Below are 21,810 nucleotides of genomic sequence, written 5' to 3'. Positions count from 1 at the left end.
CATAAATAAAACATTAGTACTTCTTGGGGCGGCTTGGTGGCTCAGCTGGTTGAGCATCCGACTCTTGATTTCTGAATCAGGTCATGATCCCATGGTCATGGGATTGAGCCCTGAGTTGGGCTCCACACTGAGCGTGGAGTCTGCTTAAGATTCTCTCCCTCTGCCTCTCTCCCCCCCCCCACACACACTCTCTCTCTCTCTCTCTCTCTCTCTCTATATATATATATATATATGTATATATATATATAAAATAAAAAAAAATTAAAATAGATCAGAGTAAGTGAGACATGTAATGTGTTACAATGCAGCTGTTGAGAACATGAGAACCAATATACCAGAGATAAAATGTGTGAACCGTAATGTTAAGTCACTGGGAAGTCAAGAGGGTCAGGAACCAAAGTACAGGTGGAGGGATTAGCCTTAAAAACTAGGAGGCATATTTTGTCTATGTGCGGTCACAAGAGGGAATGAGAACACAGTGAACTAGATGCCAAATGGCTGGTGTTTTTGAGAGTGCAAAAGTAACCTTGTTTCTTCCTGCTGACTTGTGTTTTCTCTATGAAGAAGTCAGCACGCACATCTGCTGGGAGGAGGAAAGAGTTTGAAGGATGAGATTTTGATGAGTAGACCATTTGGGAAGGAACAGTTTTAGAGGGAGGACAGGCAAGTTGGGGAGAGATGTGTAGAAGACTTGCCAGGCAGGGTGAGGATGGGGGGTGGGGAATGAAGTTGGGAGAAAGTAGAGGAGGCTGAAGACCTTGCATAATTTATCTAAAGCCCGTGAGTCTCTCTGGAATGACCTGGGAGAAAAAGTGTGCATGGCTCTCTGCACTTTGAGCATTGACGATCTGCTCCACACCATTCATTTCTGATTAGTTAGCTGACCAAGCCTCCTTCTCTGCTTGTAAGTATCTACATTTGTATCTTCTCACCAAGCGCGATTAGAAACCCTATGCAACATTTTGCACAAAGCGGGTGCTCCACAAATGTGGGGAAAGAGGACAGTCGTGTGCAAGGGTCGCTGTGAACATAGAAGCTCAGCGAGTGAAAGTATAGGAAGAGCTCCTTTCAAGACGGGGAAGTGCCTTGAAGGGAGTCCAGGCATGAGCCTTCCTAGGGCATCCCCTGCTATCTGCCCAGGTTGTCCAGTGAGGCAGGCATGAGACGCCCAAGTGGATCGGCTAGGGAAGTGCTCTGGGAACACTGCATAATCTTACCGCACTGTGCTTGGAGGCATCAGACACGGTCCCGCTTGAGAGCGTGTAATTCTCAGGCTCGGCTTTGGCTTTCCTGACCCCTCTGAACCATTTCCCGTACTGCTCCCGGACCTGCAGGGGCGAAGCACGCTCTGGGTCAGCTCACTGGGCGGGGCGGGGACAGGAAGAGTCCTGGATGGGGGCCGGACCGTGGTACCTGCTGGCTGAGGAGGCAGTACACCAGGAAGATGAACGCTCCCTGCAGGCTGTTGATGATGGTGAAGAGGTAAGCCATGACGCGGGCAGCTGGCCCCACCTGCAGGACGCCCAGACACCACGTGCAGCCCAGGATGAGGAGCTGAGCCGTCGCTTTGAATGTCAGCATCCTGGGTAGGAGGAGAGAGGAGGCTCGTGATGCACCGGGAGCAACAGCCCCCTCCCCACCCCACCTGTTTTCAAGTCCACTCCACGGATGCTTCCTACTGAGTAGCGATCAACTTGGAGCTTTATCGTCAATGATTCCATAAAAAGAAATGGTGTTTGGGTCAGGGATGGCAGTTTGACTGGGACTAGGGATGGTAGTGACACTCCAGAATGTGAGTTTCAAAAAGGTCACGATGTTTCAGGAAGACCCCTAATTTTGTTCAGCTGACATCGTCGAGAACATTCTGTGCCCCTGGCCCTAGGCTGGGGCTTGGGCATTCAGAACAACCAAGACAAGACTTCTGTTTCCACAGCCCTTAGAGTCTGGTGGCAAGACAAAAACAAATGATCACTTGTAACATTTGCAAAGTGAGGTACTTCTGCCCAGATCCCATCCAGGGCTGTTCCTGTCCCCACCTTCTCCATGACCTGACCCAGAATGTGCTTTGCCCAGAATAGAGGCCACCGATTCTGTGCAAAGTTGAGGAAAGGAAAGGACATTCCCAAACTCTTAGACGAAGTGATATGTGGTTGATGAACCTGCGTTCACGTGGGGCAAGAGAAGGGGAAGGCAGGGGGCCTAAAACGCATGAAGGCATGACCATGAAAGGGTGCGCTGGGTTCTGGGAACTGTTATGTGATGTTTTGAGTGTGTTGTAAGGATAGAAATGTTCTCAGGACCTGCTAGGTAAGGCATGGAAGCAATCCCTGTGTATCAGGGCAAAGTCCATTCTCTCTGGACATCAGATCCTTGGAGCTCTGAGGATAATGCTCTGGATGGGGGACATTCCTCTGACTCCTCCTCACCTGGTGTTCTGGAGGGTGGACACATCTCTGTTGAGGGAGGAGAGCTTGTTTTTCACAATCCAGAAGGTCATCAGAAAGAAGGCCAGATTAATCTGCAGAAAGCCCACAGGTGTATTAAATTCACTCCACATCTGGTAAGCATCCTCCTAGCTCATCCAACACCTAACCCGGCAGGTAAGAAGCTTTTGCCTTTTGTAGAAGTCCTAGAAGACTAGACCAACCACCCTGTAACTCAGGCATGTGTTTGTCCTGTAACTTTGGCGAGCACTTCGATGCAGTTCGCATGGAAACTCCCAATTTTAGCACTGAAAGTCCCAGGTCTCAGGAAACATGTTAGTCCTGTTGTTGCAACGGAAATCCCTGCATCCTGGGGGGGGGGGTCTCTCATCAGTCCTGGGCCAACTGGAATGATTGCTCCCGCTGCCTGTAACCCTCCTGGTACACCTGGTCTTTGAATGACCGTCACTTTGGCAGGCGGGATGCTCTGATGTCACGTGTTACTCACGGAGAAGACGGTGCAGACGGGGCCCAGGAAGGTCCATACAAATCCTTTGTCTGTGTGGAGCCAGCATCTAAGAGAGAGATGAGAAGTGAGTCAAGAGAACATTGGCCTTTGTGGATAGAGAATCACTAGAATGTGTAATATATAATGGTTAAATACTTCATAATGAACATTTAAAATAATTAAATCTTAAGGACTTAAAAACAGTTCAAGGAACGCAAAATTCCACCAGAGAGATGTCTTCGGAGTGGCCACTGACCTTTCCTCTGCCTATCACGTTCGGGGGAAATTAAATCGCTATTGGTTCTATGATGGCCACAGTTGTGCTGGAGAAGATAGGGGCAGTGGGAATTTGCACTCACCTGGTGGGTGTTCCATAAAGGGAAGGTCTGGATGCAGCAGAAATGGCCACGATTAGAGCCGGGACTCCATAGCCCACAGGGAGCATGAGTCTCTTCATGAACCTGCTCACGCTGGAGTAGTTGACCACCGTCAGGTTGCGTGCCGTGAGGAAGAGGTGTAGACCCTCCAACAGCATCCAGGTGAAGGAGGCCAGGTAGAGATAGTGTAAGGCCCCCGCGATGATGGCGCACAGCAGCTGGGGGAGGAGGAAGGAGTCACCAGGAGGGACTGTCAGGGAGGAGGGTGGCCCCAGGACCCCTCCCATACCTTGCCAGTGGGGAGAACTCGTATATATATATATATATATAGGGTCGAGTTGTTGAGAGAGGATTGTCTTCTGCTTCATCAGTCAACGTGAAATAGGCTATTTACCCCTCCAGCCTCCCTGTCACCCAACGATATTGTGTTAAGGTATCAGTGCAGCAGGGCTCCACGAACTGAGCGTCCCGTGGCTCAGGGCAGGGGGTCCTCTGTGACAGTGTCAGTACCTTGATCTTGGTCTGGTTGATGGCCGTGAGGAAGAGCAGATGGGCCAGGAAGAGGCAGATCGAGAGCTGCAGGTGGAGCGAGGTGCTGGTGTTCTGGATGGCTTTGCACAGGAGGAAGGTGAGGGCTGCCAGGAGGAGGCACAGCAGAGAGAGGCCCAGTCCCACATAGGTGATCACAGCCAGCACGGGATCCTCCTGCTCAGACCCGTGAATGAGATCACAGTCACCTCTTTAAAAGCAGACTAGAATGGTAAAACTTAAACACACTGATAGTAATGTTGCAAAATGGAACTTTTGGAACTCTCATACACTCCTGTGTGAGAATGTAAAAGGTAACAACTACTTTGGAATGGAGTTTGGGAGTTTTTTATAAAGTTGAACATACATTAATGTTAAACACACACTTACCATAGGACTCAGCAACTCCATTTCTGGGTATTTACCAAGAGAAATGAAAACGAATGTCCATAAGACCAATGTTTATGCATTTTCATAACAGCTCTATTCATAATAGCCCAAACTGGAAGAAATGCAAATGCCCATTAATTGGAGAACAGTTTGTGGTATAAAACAATCTGTGGTAGAGTAATATGTTGGGATGCTATATAGCAATAAAAAGGAATGAATTATGTTTATACTCAGTAATATGAGAGAGTCTCATAGAATGTTGAGCCGAAGAGCCAGGAACAAAAGAGAACAATTCCATTCTACTGAATGACTCTAGGACAGTCAAAATAAACTGTAGCAACAAAATGAGTTCTGTGGTTTCCTGGGGTTCGGGATGGGAGCACTGAAAGACTCCTGAGGGGCTTTCTGAGGTTACGGAAAAGTCCTACCAGCTCAGTGACCTTTAGAGCATGGGTTTTTTACAACTGTTAAAACTTACAAAGTGTATGCTTATAATCGGATTTCTATTGCAAATATATTGTATTCCAATAACATCAGTTAAAAAAATGAGTTACTTGAGTGTGTGATTCTAGAAATAAAGCTTGTATAAACGCAGCTGTACCTATGTGATAGGATAACCCTCCTTCAAGACATCAAGCCTTTGAACCTACTAGGGTTGTATTTCGATGCTGAAATTTGTGTATCACTATGTTTATTAGTTTTACAGGTTGCTCTCCTGGAAATGATGCTTCAGTCCTACCCATCCCAGTGACCCAAGAGCACCTTCCTGAGTATTTGTACCAGGTCAGCTAGAAAATAATCATATTCTTGGGCTGGGAAAAATAACACAGACCACAAAAACACAGACAATTATCTGTTTCCCCCACTCTTCTCCCATCTCTCCCCATTGCTAAGGATTCATTACAAATTGTAGTACTTATCACGTTTTAAAGGTAATCCTTGTTTGAAAGAAAAAGTCAATTGTTCTGGTATTGAAAATGGTGGCCCAAAGGTTGCATGTGCACATGTGCTCACATGTACATGCACACACACACACACACACACACACACACACACACACACACACACCTGTTCTTGGAAATAATTCAAATGCCACAAATGTAATAAAACCAAAACCACCATTTCCACTTTCTCTAAAACTAGGGAATAATTGGAAGAGAAGCTAAAATCAGAGAAGATTGACTAGAAGTATACATTGGAGGAAACCAGAATAATCTGTGTCATGATTACAATAGTGGGAATGATGTAGGCAGGAGTTTCCATCCACCAGTTGGTTTAAAGAAGTTTGGCTTTGGTTGTGGAGGAAAACAGGTTTTGTACATGGAAACACTACTGCTGACATTTAATTTTGCTTAGATAAATTTTTATTTTTTTTAATGTTTATTTATTTCTGAGATAGAGACAGAGCATGAGTGGGGGAGGGGCAGAGAGAGAGGGAGACACAGAATCCGAAGCAGGCTCCAGGCTCTGAGCTGTCAGCCCAGAGCCTGACGCGGGGCTCGAACCCACGAACCGTGAGATCACGACCTGAGTCGAAGTTGGACGTTTAACCAACTGAGCCACCCAGGCACCCCTAGATAAATTTGTAAAAGTTACATAAAAATCACAAAACCCTGAAGATGTTTTTACATAAATATCTTGGAAATAATTCCTCCAGGAAACACCATCTGCCTTAATCATAAGTGATTGAAAGGATCTATACAACATATCACAAAAAAATAAAAAGGAACAAACACAAAATCTCTACAAAATATCACAAAAAAGGAGAGAGTAAAAAATTTAAGTAAGGAATACTCACCAAATAATTGTTAACATGGGGCAGCTAAAAGTTGTGACATTATTTACTCTGAATCAAAGCATGTAAGGAAGCTCTTGCCTTTATAAGCAAGAAACAAAAGCAGAGATGCAAGGCCTCAGAGAAGAGAGATCTTGTGAAGTTGTGCATTAGAAAAACACAGTAAAGAAGTGGAAGAAAAAAAAAAAAACCCTGCAGTAATGAAGACAAAATTTGAAGAGCTCATATTAAGAATGGACCCTACTGAAGTACAGTTTAAGAGATAGAACAGGAATGAAAAAAATGGGCAAAATTAAATTAATATAAAGAAAGAGGCAAAAGGAAATCAGAAGAACAAGAAATACGAGAGCGAGGTAAATGAGAGCCACAACATGCAGAGTTGGTCTTCAATGAAGAAAACCAAATCAATGAAGAGAACAAATGTTGGAATGTATATTTCAAGGCATATTTTCAAAAATGAAAGAAGAGTCAAATCTAAACACTTAAAAGAAACACTTTGAATGGTTGGGTGGGGGGATTAGCCAAGAATGACAGTATCGTTACCCAACTTTAAAATGTAAAGGAATCCATTGGGTGGCTACTGATACGTGGTGATATTATATGTGTGTATTAAATGTATGTATCTCAAAGTTAGAACTATTACTCTGACATAGCAATGCTATTGCAACTTTGCAGAAACTGAAGCTTGCAAAAAATGTTTGTCGTTGGAGATTTGCTAAAGTATGGAACATCCACAGAATGGAAAGCTGTGTAATTTAAAGATGAATGGTCAAGTTCTTTGTGTACCGATACAGAATCTCATAAGTATTTGAAATGGAAAAAATGCCTAAGAATGAATATGTAGGCAATGCCTGGAGTGAAAATAAAATCACACATTATATGCATTTGCTTGTTTATACATAAAATATCTCCAAAAGTACTCAGAAGAAACTGAGATTTCTTCTAAGAAGAACGCTGATCACTGGGGGCCATGGGCAGGAAAGAGACTTTTCAATGTTACTCCTTCAACCATGCGAATATTTTTCATCTCTTCAGAAATGTAACCATGAACACTTGTACACCACATTTTATTCTTTGCTGAAATGGTGGAAGGAAACACACTGTTTTGAGGGTGCTGTTTGAATTGGTCTGGATTCCCATGAGGCCTGGCCATGTAGTTAAAAGAGTTCTCATTTTGATCTGCCTGCTGTCACCTGGGAGGATCTCAATTCCTGGTGCCACCACCTACCCCGCCTCCCCCACCCCAGAAGGAGTAACCCTGTCACCCGGCCAGGAAGGACGATGGTTTGGTCCTCGATGCTGATCTCCCTGGGTCCCTTCTGACCTCTCCCATCACATCCTTTCCTTTCTGGTTGCCTGTAGTCACTAGCATCCTTGTCTCCATGGCCTCTCTCAGGGATCTCACCTGAATGTGGCCGTGGGCCATGAGGACAGCAAAGCTGCTGAGGTGGGAGCACTGGCAGGTGGTGCTGGCGTCTCCGGTGGCCGCCATCCTGCAGCCCGTGGTGGACCAATGACCACATCCATCCTGACTGTGCTCCCAGAAGACACAGAACACCTTCTGCGTTGGCCTGGACGTCACCGACTGTAGGAAGAGAGCATCGGTGGAAGCTGGAGACTCTTATCCAAAGCTGGTTTGCAAAGGGCTTTCCTGGGGGAAGGAGGCGCCCACAGAGGAGGCCCCCAGGACACAAAGGGTGATCTCGACAGTGAGGCTGAGCCCCGGACCCAGACCAGTTCCTTGCCCAGCCACAGCCCCATTCCACCAGGACTCACGCGGTGGGAGAAGATGAAGGTGACGGGGGAGCTGAGGTTCTGGGTGTCCTTGTTGCTCACAAAGGCAGAGACGACATCTGAGAGCAGGACAGGGAAGCCTCCTGCCAGGAAGTCCCTGTGTTCACGCAGAACTGTCTGCTGCTTAGAGTCCAGGACCAGGGGCGCCTCAGCCAGTAACTTGCCCATCCCTGGAGTGGAGACGAGGCCCACCACAGAAGGACCTGCAGGACAAGGCCAAGAATGACATGTCAGGGTCGCTGCCAGGGCCCCTTTCTCCTCAGATGGACTCTCCCCTGTAGCCCCGCCCACCCTACACTTTCCTTTAATCTTTAATTCTGTGTCACATCCTGGCTGTCTGGTCCCATCGCAAGGTCTCAGGGGCCTTCCCTTCCCCACTGCAGTCATTACCCAAGTCATTGGATTCCTGTGCCACATCCCACTTCAGCTGCATCTTTGCCTGGCTCTGGCCCAAGGTGACATCCCCAATTCCTTGGTCCTGCACCGTCAGAGACAGTCCTGTAGTGGTGGCAATGGCACGAGGGATGGGAGAAGTCAGGCTACTGCTTGCAGTATTGGAATTAGATCTTTTTGGTATGCTGATAAACCACATGAATTTTAAGTATGAAATAAGAGTGATGTGGCTGGTTTAATACCGTTATTTGAGGATTTACAAAATGTTTATTCATTGAGAGAGAGAGAGAGAGAGAGCGTGGGGGGGGGCAGAGGAGGAGGGCAGAGAATCCCAAGTAGGCTCCATGCTGTTAGCACAGAGCCCAACGTGGGGCTTGATCTCACAAGCTGAAAGATCACGACCTGAGCTGAAATCAGAGTCGGACTCTTAACAAGCCACCCAGGCATCCTTTGACTATTTTTAAAAGCTGAAAACCAGAATGTTTCCAAAGATTGCATGTTTTAAGAAAATTTTCTACTGAATTTGCATCATCTCAAGGAAAGGAAGAAACTGCTAACAGACAAGGCAAGGCTTTTGTTGCAATGACAATTCTAACTCTGTGGGTAGTAAGCTTAGGAATTCCCTGAGCTTGCACCCATGGGTTAACAAGGCAGGGTGAAGTTGCCCAGTGTGGAGCTGATTAGCAAAAGAAAGGTGCCTTGTTCACGGTTTCATTGTCTCTTCCTGCACGTCCATCACGCTTGTAAGCCTTCTGATCCTAATAAAAATGGAGCAAGGACCCTTACTCGGTGCTCTTGTCTCCTCCCCGGACACTAGTCTCTCTCACATTTTAATCCTGCATCCGCTTTCTTGCTGGACAAGAGAGAACTCCAGACCCGGAGTCTACGACATAACTCTAAATCACAGATGCTCCAAATTTGAATATAAACAACACTGCTGTTAAATCTGATGTAGGTATTTGCCTCTCGAAGTCTGACAAGGTCTGGTGTCCAGACTATATAAAGAGTTCTTACAACTCAATAATAAGACAAATAACCCAATTAAAATACCCAAAGATGAGCTCGAACCCCACTTGGAGCTCTAAGCTGACAGTGCAGAGCCTGGGTGGGATTCTGTCTCTCTCCCTCTCTTTCTGCCCCTTGCTCACTCACACCCTCTCTCTCTAAAAAAAAGGTTTTAAAAAATAAATAAAATAAAAAACCCAAAGAATGCAAAAATACTAATTCAAAGGGATACATGCACCCTAACGTTTATAGCAGCATTGTCTACAGTAGCTGAAGTACGGAAAGAGTCCAAACATCTACCAACTGATGAATGGATAAAGAATAGGTGTCACACACACACACACACACACACACACACACACACACGGACATTAGTCAGCATAAAAAAAGAATGAAATCTTGCCATTTGCAACGACGTAGATGGAGCTAGAGTGTATTATGCTAAGCAAAATAAGTCAGTCAGAGAAAGACAAATACCATACGGTTTCACTCATAGATGGAACTTAGGAAACAAAACAGATGTTCATAGGGGAAAAAAAGAGGCAAACCAAGAAACAGACCCTTAACTATAAAGAACAAACTGGTGGTTACCAGAGGGGAGGTGGGGGGGGGAATGGGTGAAATAGGTGATGAGGGTTCAGGAAGCCACTTGTGATGAGCACCTGATATTGTATGGAAGTGTTGAATAACTAAATGGTACACCTGAAACTAATATTACACTGTATGTTAAATAACTGGAATTTAAATAAAAGCTTTAAAAAATGGGCAAAAGACTTGAATAGGCATTTCTCTAGAGAAGGTATATAAAATGCCAGTAAGTACATGAAAATATCCTTAACACCATTAGTTATTAGGTAAGTGAAAATGAAAACCAGAATGAAATACCATTTTGCACCTGCTAGGATGGCTATAATATCACCTGCCCTCCCAAACAGCAAGTGTTTGCAACGATGTGGAGAAATTAGAATGCTTATCCGTTGCTGGAGGGAAAGTAAATGGTCCAGCCACTTTGGAAAGCAGCCTGGAAATTTCTCAAAATATTAAACGTAGAGTTACTAGATGACCCAGCAATGCCACCGTCAGATATCTACCCCAAAGAAAGGAAAACATACGTTCACACGATTTGTCTGTGAGTGTTAATTCATAATAACCTCAAAGCAGAAACAACCTAAATGTCCATCAACTGATAGAAAGATAAATAAAATGTACATAGGCTTATCAAGGCATACCATTTGTCAATCAAAAGGAATGAAATACTGATATAAGCTACAACATGGCTGAACTTCAAGATGTACGCTGAGTGAAAGAATCCAATAACGTAAGGCCATAGATTGTATGATTCCATTTATATGAAATGTCCAGAATAGGCGATCCATAGACACAGAAAGCAGGTTGGTGGCTGCCAGGGGCTGGGGGTTGCGGGGAATGCGGAGTGACCGCTCATGCATATGGGGTTTCTTTTTGGCGTGATGAAAATGTCTAAGATTATTTCAAGGTAATGGTCACACACCTTTGTGAATATGCCCAAACCATTGAATTATACACTTCAAATGGGTGAATTTATGTTGGGTAAATTACATCTCAGTAACACTGTTGAAAAACACCTGATTGAGGTAAGTCTTCCTGGTAATTGCCATCTACATATGGTGAAATTAGTCTGGAAATGCTTTCTTTGAGTCCCAGATAAAACCATGAATAAAATGATTGCAATTCTTTCCAAATGCATGCAAAAGGAGTCCACAAAGATGGGAAGATATTAAACAATGACCAGGCTATTTGAGAATGCAGGAATCAGAATCAAATATTTGTGGCCAGCTTTTAATTCTCTTTGCCATCTCCTGGGTAGTATGGATGCTGAAAAATCTGGGAAAAACTGCATAGAAATAAGCATGCGTTTCAACAATGAAACCATTGGTACAATGTTATTTAAGGTTATACTTAAAATTAGATCAGATAATATTATGTGATTTTCAACTTTTCAAGATTAATTGCATTTTCTTCATTTCCAGGTAGTGTTGAGTTTATTTTTGGATACCTTATTTTTATGAACCTCATTGTTGCAATTTTCTGTTGTAATTATATAAATGATGTAATGATAGACTTACTGATATTTGTATATGCTTCTTTTTACTTATCCCTTAAAAAAATCTGAAACTTTTGCGTTTAAAACAAATAAAAGACTGAGTTCCACAGGAGTTTATTTTATGATAGGAGAATATTTTCTGAATTATTTTATTTTATTTTATTTTATTTTTTATTTTTATTTTTTTTTAAATTTTTTTTTCAACGTTTTTTATTTATTTTTGGGACAGAGAGAGACAGAGCATGAACAGGGGAGGGGTAGAGAGAGAGGGAGACACAGAATCGGAAACAGGCTCCAGGCTCCGAGCTGTCAGCACAGAGCCCGACGCGGGGCTCGAACTCACGGACCGCGAGATCGTGACCTGGCTGAAGTCGGCCGCTTAACCGACTGCGCCACCCAGGCGCCCCATATTTTAAATAAAATCCTGAGATGTGAGTGTGGCCACTTGGCTCCGGTTGGACAGTCTCTAGGAAGAGGGGAGAGTGAGAAGGTGAACAGAAGGAGCAGGAGCCTGAAGCATACTCAGATACTTACCTGTGCCTGCAGGAGCATGCGTGGTCAGTGGCCCTTTGGGCAGCAACTTGCTCAACACTCTCAGGACATCCTCCAGGCCAACGAGCAGGTGAGTGGCCACACAGTACTGCTCTGAGGGGGCCAAGGTCTCCAGGTCCCCTGGGGTCTCCAGCAGCTCATCTACTTCCTGCATGAGGTCCTGGGGGATGGGACAAAGAGCCAGTGGGCAATGGATCAAATGGGTTGCACGAAGACCTGGCCATTCAGCCCAAGAGAACGGACCCTAGACATTGGGTATTTGGAGGGTAACAATGGCACTGAATTGGATTCCTTGGATGGTCCTTGTTGTTTAGATCTCAGCCACTTAGAGGTCAACCTGGGTCAGAAAGGCCAAGGATGACATAAGCCCAAAGCCCAGAACCAGCCAATAGGGAAATAAATTAGTGCACCTGGGTGTCTTTAAAAGTGCTTCTAGATAGCCTTCTCTCCACCATGGGTGAGGGACCAGTTGCAGTGTCAACTACATAGGAGCTTGTCTACATCCCTACCAAAGTGACCCAGGTCTCTATGGTATCCCCACACCTGGCCTCTTTCCTGGTTCTGACTTTACCTGGATGGTGTTCTTGGCCAAAGCTGGCTTGAAGTCTTGGGATAACTGCTGGACCTTGTCAAAGAAGCGGGAGAGACTCTGGGGAAAGGGGACATGGAGGCAGGTCAGAGAGCCTGAAGTGGGAGTTTGGGGAGAGGGTGGACACAAGATGGTTGCTGAAGATCTTTCTGCTTCTAGTCTTCTGCTGAGGCTCCACTCACCTGGCTGTTGACTCCAGAAGGTGATGTCCATGAGGGGAAGGGGACTTCTGCAGGGAAAAGAGGGAGAAGCACCACTAATGTGTGTGTGTGTGTGTGTGTGTGTGTGTGTGTGTGTGCCTGCATATATATGTGGAATGCATGTATGTGCATGGTTTCTGTTTTGTGAAGGCATGTGTTCACACGGATGTTCATGTGCAAGAGTGTGTGCACACACACATGCACATGCATCCGTGTGCATCTGTGTGTATGCATGTGTGTGTGTTGGACTATATACCTTCACAGATGGTGAAGTTCAGACCATGTAGAGGCCTGGATCTGGCCACCCAGTCATGGTAACAGTAGCATCTGTAGCTGCCCTTCACATTGATGCAGTGGGTGGTGTTGTGGCATTGGTGTTTTCTGGAGCTGCATTCGTCCACATCTAGAGACACAAAAGAGAAGGATCAGTCCCCTATCCAGGCCTTGCTCAGGCCTCTCCTATACTCAGTAAGTCCAGCCTTACTACCTTCCATCATCTTTTTCAAGGTCAGGCATCGAAGATTCCATCATAACTTCAATGGACGGATACCATCTGGTGATAGCACTCTCTACTCAACCACCACCTCAGACAGAGCAGGGGTTGGCAAACCATGGCCCACAGCCAAATCCGGCTGTTGCCTATTTCTGTAAAGGATTTTTTTAAGTGGCTAAGATAAAAAATCAAAGGAAGAGCTGTCTTTTTTGACCCATGAAAATTATATGAAATTAAAATTTTAGTATCCATACATAAAATTTTATTGGAATGTAGCCACTCCTATTCATTTATGTGTTGTCTGTCTGCTTTCACACTATAATGGCAGAGTTGAGTAGTTGTGATAGGGACCTTGTGGCCCAAAAAACTCAAGATATTTATGATGTGGCCCTTCGCATAAGGAGTTGGCTGGCCTCTACATTCAAGCAAGGTTGCCAAGATGAGAACTTTGTGTGTGTATGTGTGATATTCAGATCAGAGCTGCTTGTGGATGGTGAGTGTAGTAGATAGAATAATGGCCCCTTCAATGACATCCAAGTCCTTATTCCTGGAGCCTATGATTATGTTATCTTTCATCCAAAAGAAAATTTTGAACTTGGTGATTAAGTCTCTTGTTGGGGGATTATCCTGATGATATGGGTGCAGTTAATATAATCACAAAGATTCTTATAAAAGGGAGGGAGAGGTCAGAGAGGAGAGGAGATGATACATATGATGTTGACTTTGAAGAGGGGAAAAAGGAGCCTTGAACCAAGGAATGAAGGCATTTTCCAGAAGCCAGAAAAGGCAAGGAAACAGATTCTCCCCTAGAGCTTCTAGAAGGAACCACTTAAAACTTCTAACCTTCAACACAGTAAGAGAATATATTATACTGTTTTAAACTACTAAGTTTGTTATATTAGTAATAAGAAATTAATACAGTGATTCACCCAGGAGCCTGGGAATCGCTTCCAGCCAAGTCATGTTGGTATCTGCCCTTCGCGTTGCTGCAGGAGTCTGATGGGTAATCGGGAGGTATGCATAGTCAGCTCAAAAAGCCCCTAACCCCACTGGCTAATGCCACCCCTCACTTTTCTGTGGTGCCAGCTCTACCCTTCAGGGCTCTGGGTGTACACACACTTCAGCATTGCCTGTAGCCTGTTGGGTGGGTGGTAGACCTATTCTAAATGCCACACCCAGAAGGAACTTGCTTTGGCCCCAGAATATCTCAGGCATCCCTGCTATCTCCCCACCCAAGGGAAGTTCCTTCTCAGAGCAGTTTGTGGTTGAAAAATGAGGAAGGCATGTGATTGTGGTCACAGCATTGAGTAAATGTGACTGTCCTCAAATCCACTTGGATGTAAACTTATCTTTCCGTCTTTTCTAATTAGGAGAGAAATTTGATCCTCTTTTGTTAACTTAGAAACCAGGAGAGTGGAGCTAGGACAGTACTTGATACAGCTTTTTCTGTTTGTACCCTAGACAGTGGGGTAGGAGATGCTTCTCTCAATTTAAGGTCAGAGATTTTTCTTTTTAAAAAAAAAATTTTTTTAACGTTTATTTTTGAGACAGAGAGAGACAGAGCATGAACGGGGGAAGGGCAGAGAGAGAGGGAGACACAGAATCGGAAGCAGGCTCCAGGCTCTGAGCCATCAGCCCAGAGCCCGATGCAGGGCTCGAACTCATGGAACGTGAGATCGTGACCCGAGCCGAAGTAGGACGCTTAACCGACTGAGCCACCCAGGCGCCCCAAGATTTTTCTACTTTAGGGATGGTGAGTAGCTTACAAACAGCATCATGCTCCCAGTAAGGATGAGGTTTAAAAGTGATCCCATTTCATGTAAAAAATTTTTAATTATATATTTTTTTTTTTTGAGAAAGAATGAGAAACAGAGAGAGATCACCTATGAGAATGAGTGAGTGGGGGAGGAGCAGAGAAAGACAGAATTTTAAGCAGGTTCCATGCCCAGCACAGAGCCTGATGCGGGGCTTGATCTCACTATTGTGAGATTGTGACCTGAGCCTAAATCAAGATCTGGACACTTAACTTTACCCAGGCGACCTGAAAGTTGAACCATTTCAGAGCAAATACATTGCTGTCACATTTTAATATGAAATGATTTGAATCATTGAATATTAAATTCAATGTTGAACTTAGTTTACTTTTCTCTTTGTGGATACTAAACATCCCTTGTCTCTTAGTCATTTCTGATACTTTCAAACATGGGTCAAACAACTGTGTAAATACAAAATGGCTAGTATGAAAATTAATAATGGATTGAAAAGTCCTCGGTTAATATAAGTCCATGAAGCTTTTCTTAAAAGTGTATTTTACACAGTTTTATAAGATAAACAACTTAATATTCAGGTTTAAAAAAAAAGTTAAAAAAAAAACTTAATCTCTTCAAGGGTAGATAAGGAAGCCAAGACCAGAGATTGTAAAAACTTAGCCAAAATCAAGGCCAAGTGACAAGACCAAGGTGTGACCACAGCTCATACCTTGTGTGATGATGAACTCTTTCCAGTTTTTCACTTACGTGTTATTTCCGGAACGCCTTCTATGTGCTAGGCACTGGGGTACAGTGGTGAGAAACACATTGTTTTCCCAAGACGTGGATGCTTTGCCAAGAGTGACTGTTGACTTATATTGTATTTGTATGTTGATCTGTCTGCTTACTGGAGTAAAAACTCCAGGAGACACAGCCTGTGCTTTATTTAGTGTTGGAGTCACAGTGCCTGGCATAGAGCTCAGAGCAATGGTAGGCAATCAAATTACACCGATGATAAAATTATTGTCTAAATACTACCACAAAGTAGTATTTACTTTTTGGACTACTGCTTGAAAAGTTTTAAGATGAAAATATATGTATGGAAACATGCTTGAAATTAAGAAAAAGGAAGATAGGGGACACACAAAGCCATTGGCATACTATAAGTACCATCCCGTGGCATATTTTTCTATTTAAAACAACTTGGGAAGAATTCTAGTTTATCAAGAGATATCTCATTTAGCTCTATTTTTAATCATTCCAATTGGAAACAACCCAAATGGGTGAATGGATAAACCAATTCTATACAATAGAATATTACTTAGCAATAAAAAGGAATGAACTAGTCATCATAATTAACATTGGAACTCTGAAGAAATATCTATATCTGAGCTCCATGCCAGGAGTGGTTCAGAGCATCTCAGGTAGGGAGGGATCCCAGGCATCTCTATTTAAAAAAAATTTTTTTTTTAATGTTTATTTTTGACACACAGAGAGACAGAGCATGAGTGGGGGAGGGGAAGAGAGAGAGAGGGTGACACAGAATCCGAAGCAGGCTCCAGGCTCTGAGCTGTCAGCACCGAGCCCGACGCGGGGCTTGAACTCACAGACTGCGATATCATGACCTGAGCCCAAGTCGGATGCTCAACCGACTGAGCCACCCAGGCGCCCTGGAATCTCTATTTTTTAAAATACAGGGTGATTCTAACAGAAAGCCAGAAATGAAAGTTACTATATGCATCCCTCTAAAACAATGATCTGTGGAGGTGCCTGGGTGTCTCAGTCGGTTAAGCGTCCAACTTCAGCTCAGGTAATAATCTCGCAGTTCATGAGTTTGAGCCCCACATCGGGCTCTGGGCTGACAGCTCAGAGTCTGGAGCCTGCTTCAGATTCTGTGTCTCCCTCTGTCTCTGCCCTACCCCCACTTGCGCTCCGTCTTTCAAAAATGAATAAATGTTAAAAAAATTAAAAAGTAATAAAACAACGATCTGTAGACTAACCTGTGACATGTGAATCTAGAAGTAACTTTACGCAGTTGTATTATTAGCCAAACTCAAGACCTGGATAAATAGATCCAGATAAAAGAAAACAGTCATTGTAAATGCAAAATAACTGTAGCCAATTTTCTTTCTGGAAAATAGACGTATCAAAAGCGGGGGGAAAAGGAATGAGCTATCAATACACAAAACAATATGGATAAACCTCCAAAAACATTACACTGAGTAGACGAAATCTGACTTACAAGGCTACATATTGTATTACTGCATTTATATGACATTTTCAAAAGACAGTGCTGCAGGTGGAAAAAATATCTGTATATGAGGGGTTGCCAGGGCAGGTGGCGTAGTGCCTATAAAGAAACAGGATGAAGGAATGTTTTGGAATAATGTAATTAATTGTTTTGGTTCCTGAATGTAGTGGTGGTAACCCAGATCTGTACTTACATTAAAATTCATAGAAAAAAAAAATAAAATTCATAGAACTGTCCATCAAAAAGAAAAACAAGTTGATAAAAAAGGGCTCCGAAGCTTATTATTGTATGGCTATCCTGTAATATGTGAAATTCTTCTCCGTTAATGGAAGTCATCCGTTTCCAAGCCTTAACTATTGTATACAATGTTGCAATAAAGAATTTTCTAGATATACCTTCACAGGGCATTGTAACTCTGGACAAGTACAAGAAATGGGAGGAAGGAGCCCATGAGAGACCCAAGAGTGTTCTCTTCTGGACTCTCAGACCTATGGAATAATTGACAGGATGAGGTTGGTCGTGGGCATGGGGGAAATGTGTGACACAGAAGCCACTTACCTTGACAAGTGTTCTCTTTCTCGCTTTGGAATTTGGTGCCTCCTGAAAGGAGCTCATGCCCAGGGGCACACTCACAGTAGTAACTCCCCTCCACGTTGTGACAATGTGCAAGGCTTCCACAAGACATGTATAAAGGTGGGCCACACTCGTTGATATCTGGAACACAAGTGAGAACTTCTAACAATGTCCAAAATTCTGGTAGGATAGGTAGCAACCAGATGCAGATGATTTGACCCCTTGCATTTTCTTTCTGAACCAAATAACATGTTTATGGGAGAAAACTGGGAAATCAGAAAACTCCAATGACATTTAAATATCCCACCACCGAGACTGCAACAGTTTTTTAAAAATGGAGAACAGTATAATAAATCCACATGTACCTGTCACCCACCATTACTGATTATGAAAAGAACACTATTACATTTTCATCAATTTCCTGTGGACTCAGAACACAGCTTTTGGAATATACAAATTCTTCCGGGGTCTTAGAATATTTTATGCCTACTTTTCCACATTAAAACAAGAAATAATTTTAATGCCTATAGATGTTCTATAGTAGGGATATTTCATATTTTATCCAACTCTTGACTAACTGGACAGATATCAGAATGCAACAGTTTGAACCATGGGCCCAGCTTCTTCCTCTTCCTTTGGACAAATGGTTTCACCTCTCAAGGCTCAGTTTCCTCATTTATAAAATGGTGCCAACATTGACTTTCTCAAGGGGCTGATTTGAACTTCTTCAGGGACGGCGTTTCTTTGAGAGATTTGTGGAATTCAAATTAACCCTATCTGAATTCCAGCTCTATGACCATCTGTGTGAGTGTGAACAAAGCACCTCTCAAAGTCTCAGCTTCCTTATCTACAAATCGGAAGTAATAACAGTATCCATTCATCTGGTTATTATGTAGTTCAAATTAATTTTAATTTCGGAAATAGTGCTTTACAAATGGCAAATGGCCATCGGGCTTGAGGTTGCATGTGGATATTTTTGTTTTTTTTTTTAAATTTTTTTTTTTCAACATTTTTTATTTATTTTTGGGACAGAGAGAGACAGAGCATGAACGGGGGAGGGGCAGAGAGAGAGGGAGACACAGAATCGGAAACAGGCTCCAGGCTCCGAGCCATTGGCCCAGAGCCTGACGCGGGGCTCGAACTCACGGACCGCGAGATCGTGACCTGGCTGAAGTCGGACGCTTAACCGACTGCGCCACCCAGGCGCCCCTGCATGTGGATATTTTTGGATGGAGGAACTGAGATTATGGCTTATAGGGAGTTCCGGGCAAGTTAGCTCTAGGGTTGGTGGAACATTCAGAATCTCTGTTGGCTGCATGGTCCTTCCTGACCTCCCCCTTCAACAGGCTGCCTCTGTCTTTGACCAATTAACAGCCAACAACAACCACAACAGCAAATGTATTGGCTTCTTCTCAAGCGCGATGCACTGTTCTAAGTGTTTGACATGTGTTAATTTATCATTTACGTATTTTTTTCTTGAGGTGACGTTCACATACCAAAACCAACTGTTTTAAAGTGAACAATTCACTGGCATGTATTGCATTCACAATGTTGTGCAACCACTCCCTGTCTCTAGTTCCAGAACATTTTTATGACACCAAAAGAAAACGCCTTTAGGTAAAGGGGATTAATAGTACAGTTCTCATGATGAGCACTGAATAATGATATATAGACTTGTTGAATCACTAACTTGTACACCTGAAACTAATATCACACTGTCTGTTAACTATGATGGGATTAAAATAAAAAAATTAAAAGTAAAGAACTCCCTTTCCCATTTAAGTGGTCACTTCCCATTCTTCCCGCCCCCAGCACCTGACAACCACCAATTTGCTTTCTGTCTCTATGGATTCCATTTATATGTTGATTTAAAACACGTAACTAAATGGGTTGATATTATCATTGTCCCTGATTTACAGAGAAGGAAATTGAGGCCCTGGGACATAAAACAATTTGCTTGGTCTTGCACAGCTGATCAGTAAAAAATCTGGAACTCAGATAGTCCAGCTCCAAATCCTCAGCTCTTAACACTATACTCCTTGACCATGAGGCCTGATTGCCTGTCTCTTGGCTTCTCTCTCCTGCCCTGGACAATGAAATCAAGTGCTGCTTCAAGGGCTGAGGAGTCTGTGATGACTCCTCTAAGGACCCCCTCTGTGATGACCCCCTCTACGATCTCTCAGTCTCTTTACCTGTACAGACCTCCGAGGAGGTGCTAAAGATGACCTTTCCAGAGAGTGAAGTGAATCCAGGATCACAGCGGCAGGAGCTGGCATTGGTACAGTGGGCATTCCGTGGGCACCGAGCACAGGGAGCTGTGGGGGAATGGACATATGGGTTTGCAGGCTCTCAGAAGATGCCAACTCCCAGTGGGGCATAAGGAGATGGAGGGAGGAGAAGAAAGCAATGCTTGTTTTCATACAAGGAATTGTCCTTGGTAATGGACTGGAAGTCTGGGGGAGAAGCAGGTCAACTTCTCAAAGCCTAAGAAGAGCACTCCCGAGAAAAAGCCCTTGCTAGTGCAACGTCCTTTCCCTCAGCTTCAGGTAATGGGTAGAGTCTGTTTGAGCACACTCACCTCCATTCTTGTGGGCAATAGCTCCCAATGGTATTAGCAGGACACAGAGCCCTAGAACACAGAAAGAAGGTAAATATGGCTGAGGAATGAAATCCAAACCTCCCACACAAATAGGTGCTACAACCTGGTTAAGGTGACTCTCCCCTATTGCCCCATGGCTTCTAAAGCATCCCAGTGTTTCCTTCTGGACAGGTTCCTAGACTTTCCCACAGGACCTAGGGGGTGCATGTTTTCCCTTTTATCTTCCAGAAGGCTCCTGAGGAATTGATAGCAGTAAATTTTTAGTATAGGAATCAAAATCTACACAAATGGAAAGTAACAGGCACACATATTAGAACATCAATTCCCATCAATTTTACGAGATACATCTTATGAAGAAAATTTCAGATCTGCCTGTCTTCATTCAGATACTAATATCTGTTCTTTATAGTCAGGATGTTTCTTCTTTTGAAGTGGTTTGAATCCATTTTCACTTCCAGGCTGGCCTGAGACTGCACCACTGTTCTTGGAGTTGATTGCAACTAAATTTGAATGAGTTCTGCCACTCTTTGGCTCTGTGACTTTGTGCAGCTTGGTCTAGATTAAAAACATTCTTTTTTCAGTTTAATAGAAAACTCTAAGTAGAAAAATAGTCAACTCAACCCGTGAGGATCAATCATCCTGCTCCAATCATCATCAACTTATGGTTACTTTTATTTCGTCCACACCTCTACTCAGCCCCTGCCCCCACTGGATAACTTGGAGGCAAATTTCAGGCACCATATTATTTCACAGGATTTATTCTAAAAACAAAACCACTTGCAGGTAATAATAACAAAAATATGTAGATCATAAATTGAGAAATACCCAAATAAGTCCCACATTTTCCCCTAGCTGCAAATTCAAACCACTTCCTTCTTTGAAAGATTAATAGAATTAAAAAGTGTCCTTTTTTTGGGGTTATTATCTTCCAAGAGAATAATGCAAGAGCAAGCTATGAATCAAGCAAAAGACAAAGAAGTTTTTCCAAAGGTATAGAGAACACTAAAATGGTCTTAAGATTCTCACAATTCTACCTACCTGGATGAAATGCAAAGTATCTTCCCTTCATGGTACAGAAAGATGAAGCCTGAGCAGTGGGGGAATTCAATCTTGAGCTGTGGGCCAATAATATTTCCTGTTGAAGCAAAAGTATGCCCTAGAGGAACTGACTAGCTAGAAACAGCTAGCCTGAATGCTTTCTTCCCTTTCCCCCACCAATTCAAACTTATCAGATCTCCCTCTTCTCCTTTTTATTTTTTGCCTAGCATTAGTACTCTTTGGATGGCCAGCCACCTTGCTGATTCTTCTTCATTTCTAATGATGAAAGAGCGAGTGATGGTGAATCTAATTAAAGGGTCTTTCCAAAAGAGTAAATCTGTGGGTCCCTGGCCAATGATGCAGTTCAGCATTGTTGAATAAGACTACTGCCTAGCTAACATTCACCGACTGCCTTCTACATCCTGGGATTTGAGCCGTATAAGTTACTCTTTTTCATTCTTGCTTTTCCCC

General features: G+C 43.5%; 1 protein-coding gene across 4 annotated transcripts in view; it reads right to left on the bottom strand.

Moving 5' to 3' along the window:
• Positions 1-21,527, bottom strand: part of LOC131510504 (adhesion G protein-coupled receptor E2-like) — a 23,551-nt gene extending 2,024 nt beyond the window's left edge. Inside the window, exons 1-17 of one of the 4 annotated variants that reach the window (XM_058727692.1) lie at positions 21,340-21,527; positions 20,281-20,331; positions 19,895-20,017; positions 17,688-17,843; positions 12,894-13,040; positions 12,620-12,666; positions 12,420-12,497; positions 11,831-12,008; positions 8,206-8,313; positions 7,798-8,018; positions 7,427-7,606; positions 3,819-4,016; positions 3,291-3,526; positions 2,932-2,998; positions 2,427-2,518; positions 1,414-1,582; positions 1,218-1,328 (exon numbers count right to left, since the gene is read on the bottom strand). In XM_058727692.1, coding sequence (XP_058583675.1) covers positions 1,218-1,328; positions 1,414-1,582; positions 2,427-2,518; positions 2,932-2,998; positions 3,291-3,526; positions 3,819-4,016; positions 7,427-7,606; positions 7,798-8,018; positions 8,206-8,313; positions 11,831-12,008; positions 12,420-12,497; positions 12,620-12,666; positions 12,894-13,040; positions 17,688-17,843; positions 19,895-20,017; positions 20,281-20,331; positions 21,340-21,370 — 2,193 coding nt within the window. In that variant the 5' untranslated portion in view covers positions 21,371-21,527. The remainder of the gene's footprint in view (positions 1-1,217; positions 1,329-1,413; positions 1,583-2,426; positions 2,519-2,931; positions 2,999-3,290; positions 3,527-3,818; positions 4,017-7,426; positions 7,607-7,797; positions 8,019-8,205; positions 8,314-11,830; positions 12,009-12,419; positions 12,498-12,619; positions 12,667-12,893; positions 13,041-17,687; positions 17,844-19,894; positions 20,018-20,280; positions 20,332-21,339) is intronic. The other 3 variants (XM_058727693.1, XM_058727696.1, XM_058727694.1) reach the window with 3 other exon arrangements.
• Between the last annotated feature and the right edge of the window lie 283 nt (positions 21,528-21,810).

The sequence above is a fragment of the Neofelis nebulosa genome, chromosome 4, assembly GCF_028018385.1.
Source record: "Neofelis nebulosa isolate mNeoNeb1 chromosome 4, mNeoNeb1.pri, whole genome shotgun sequence".
NCBI lineage: Eukaryota > Metazoa > Chordata > Mammalia > Carnivora > Felidae > Neofelis > Neofelis nebulosa.
This window is presented reverse-complemented; position numbering and strand designations above follow the sequence as displayed.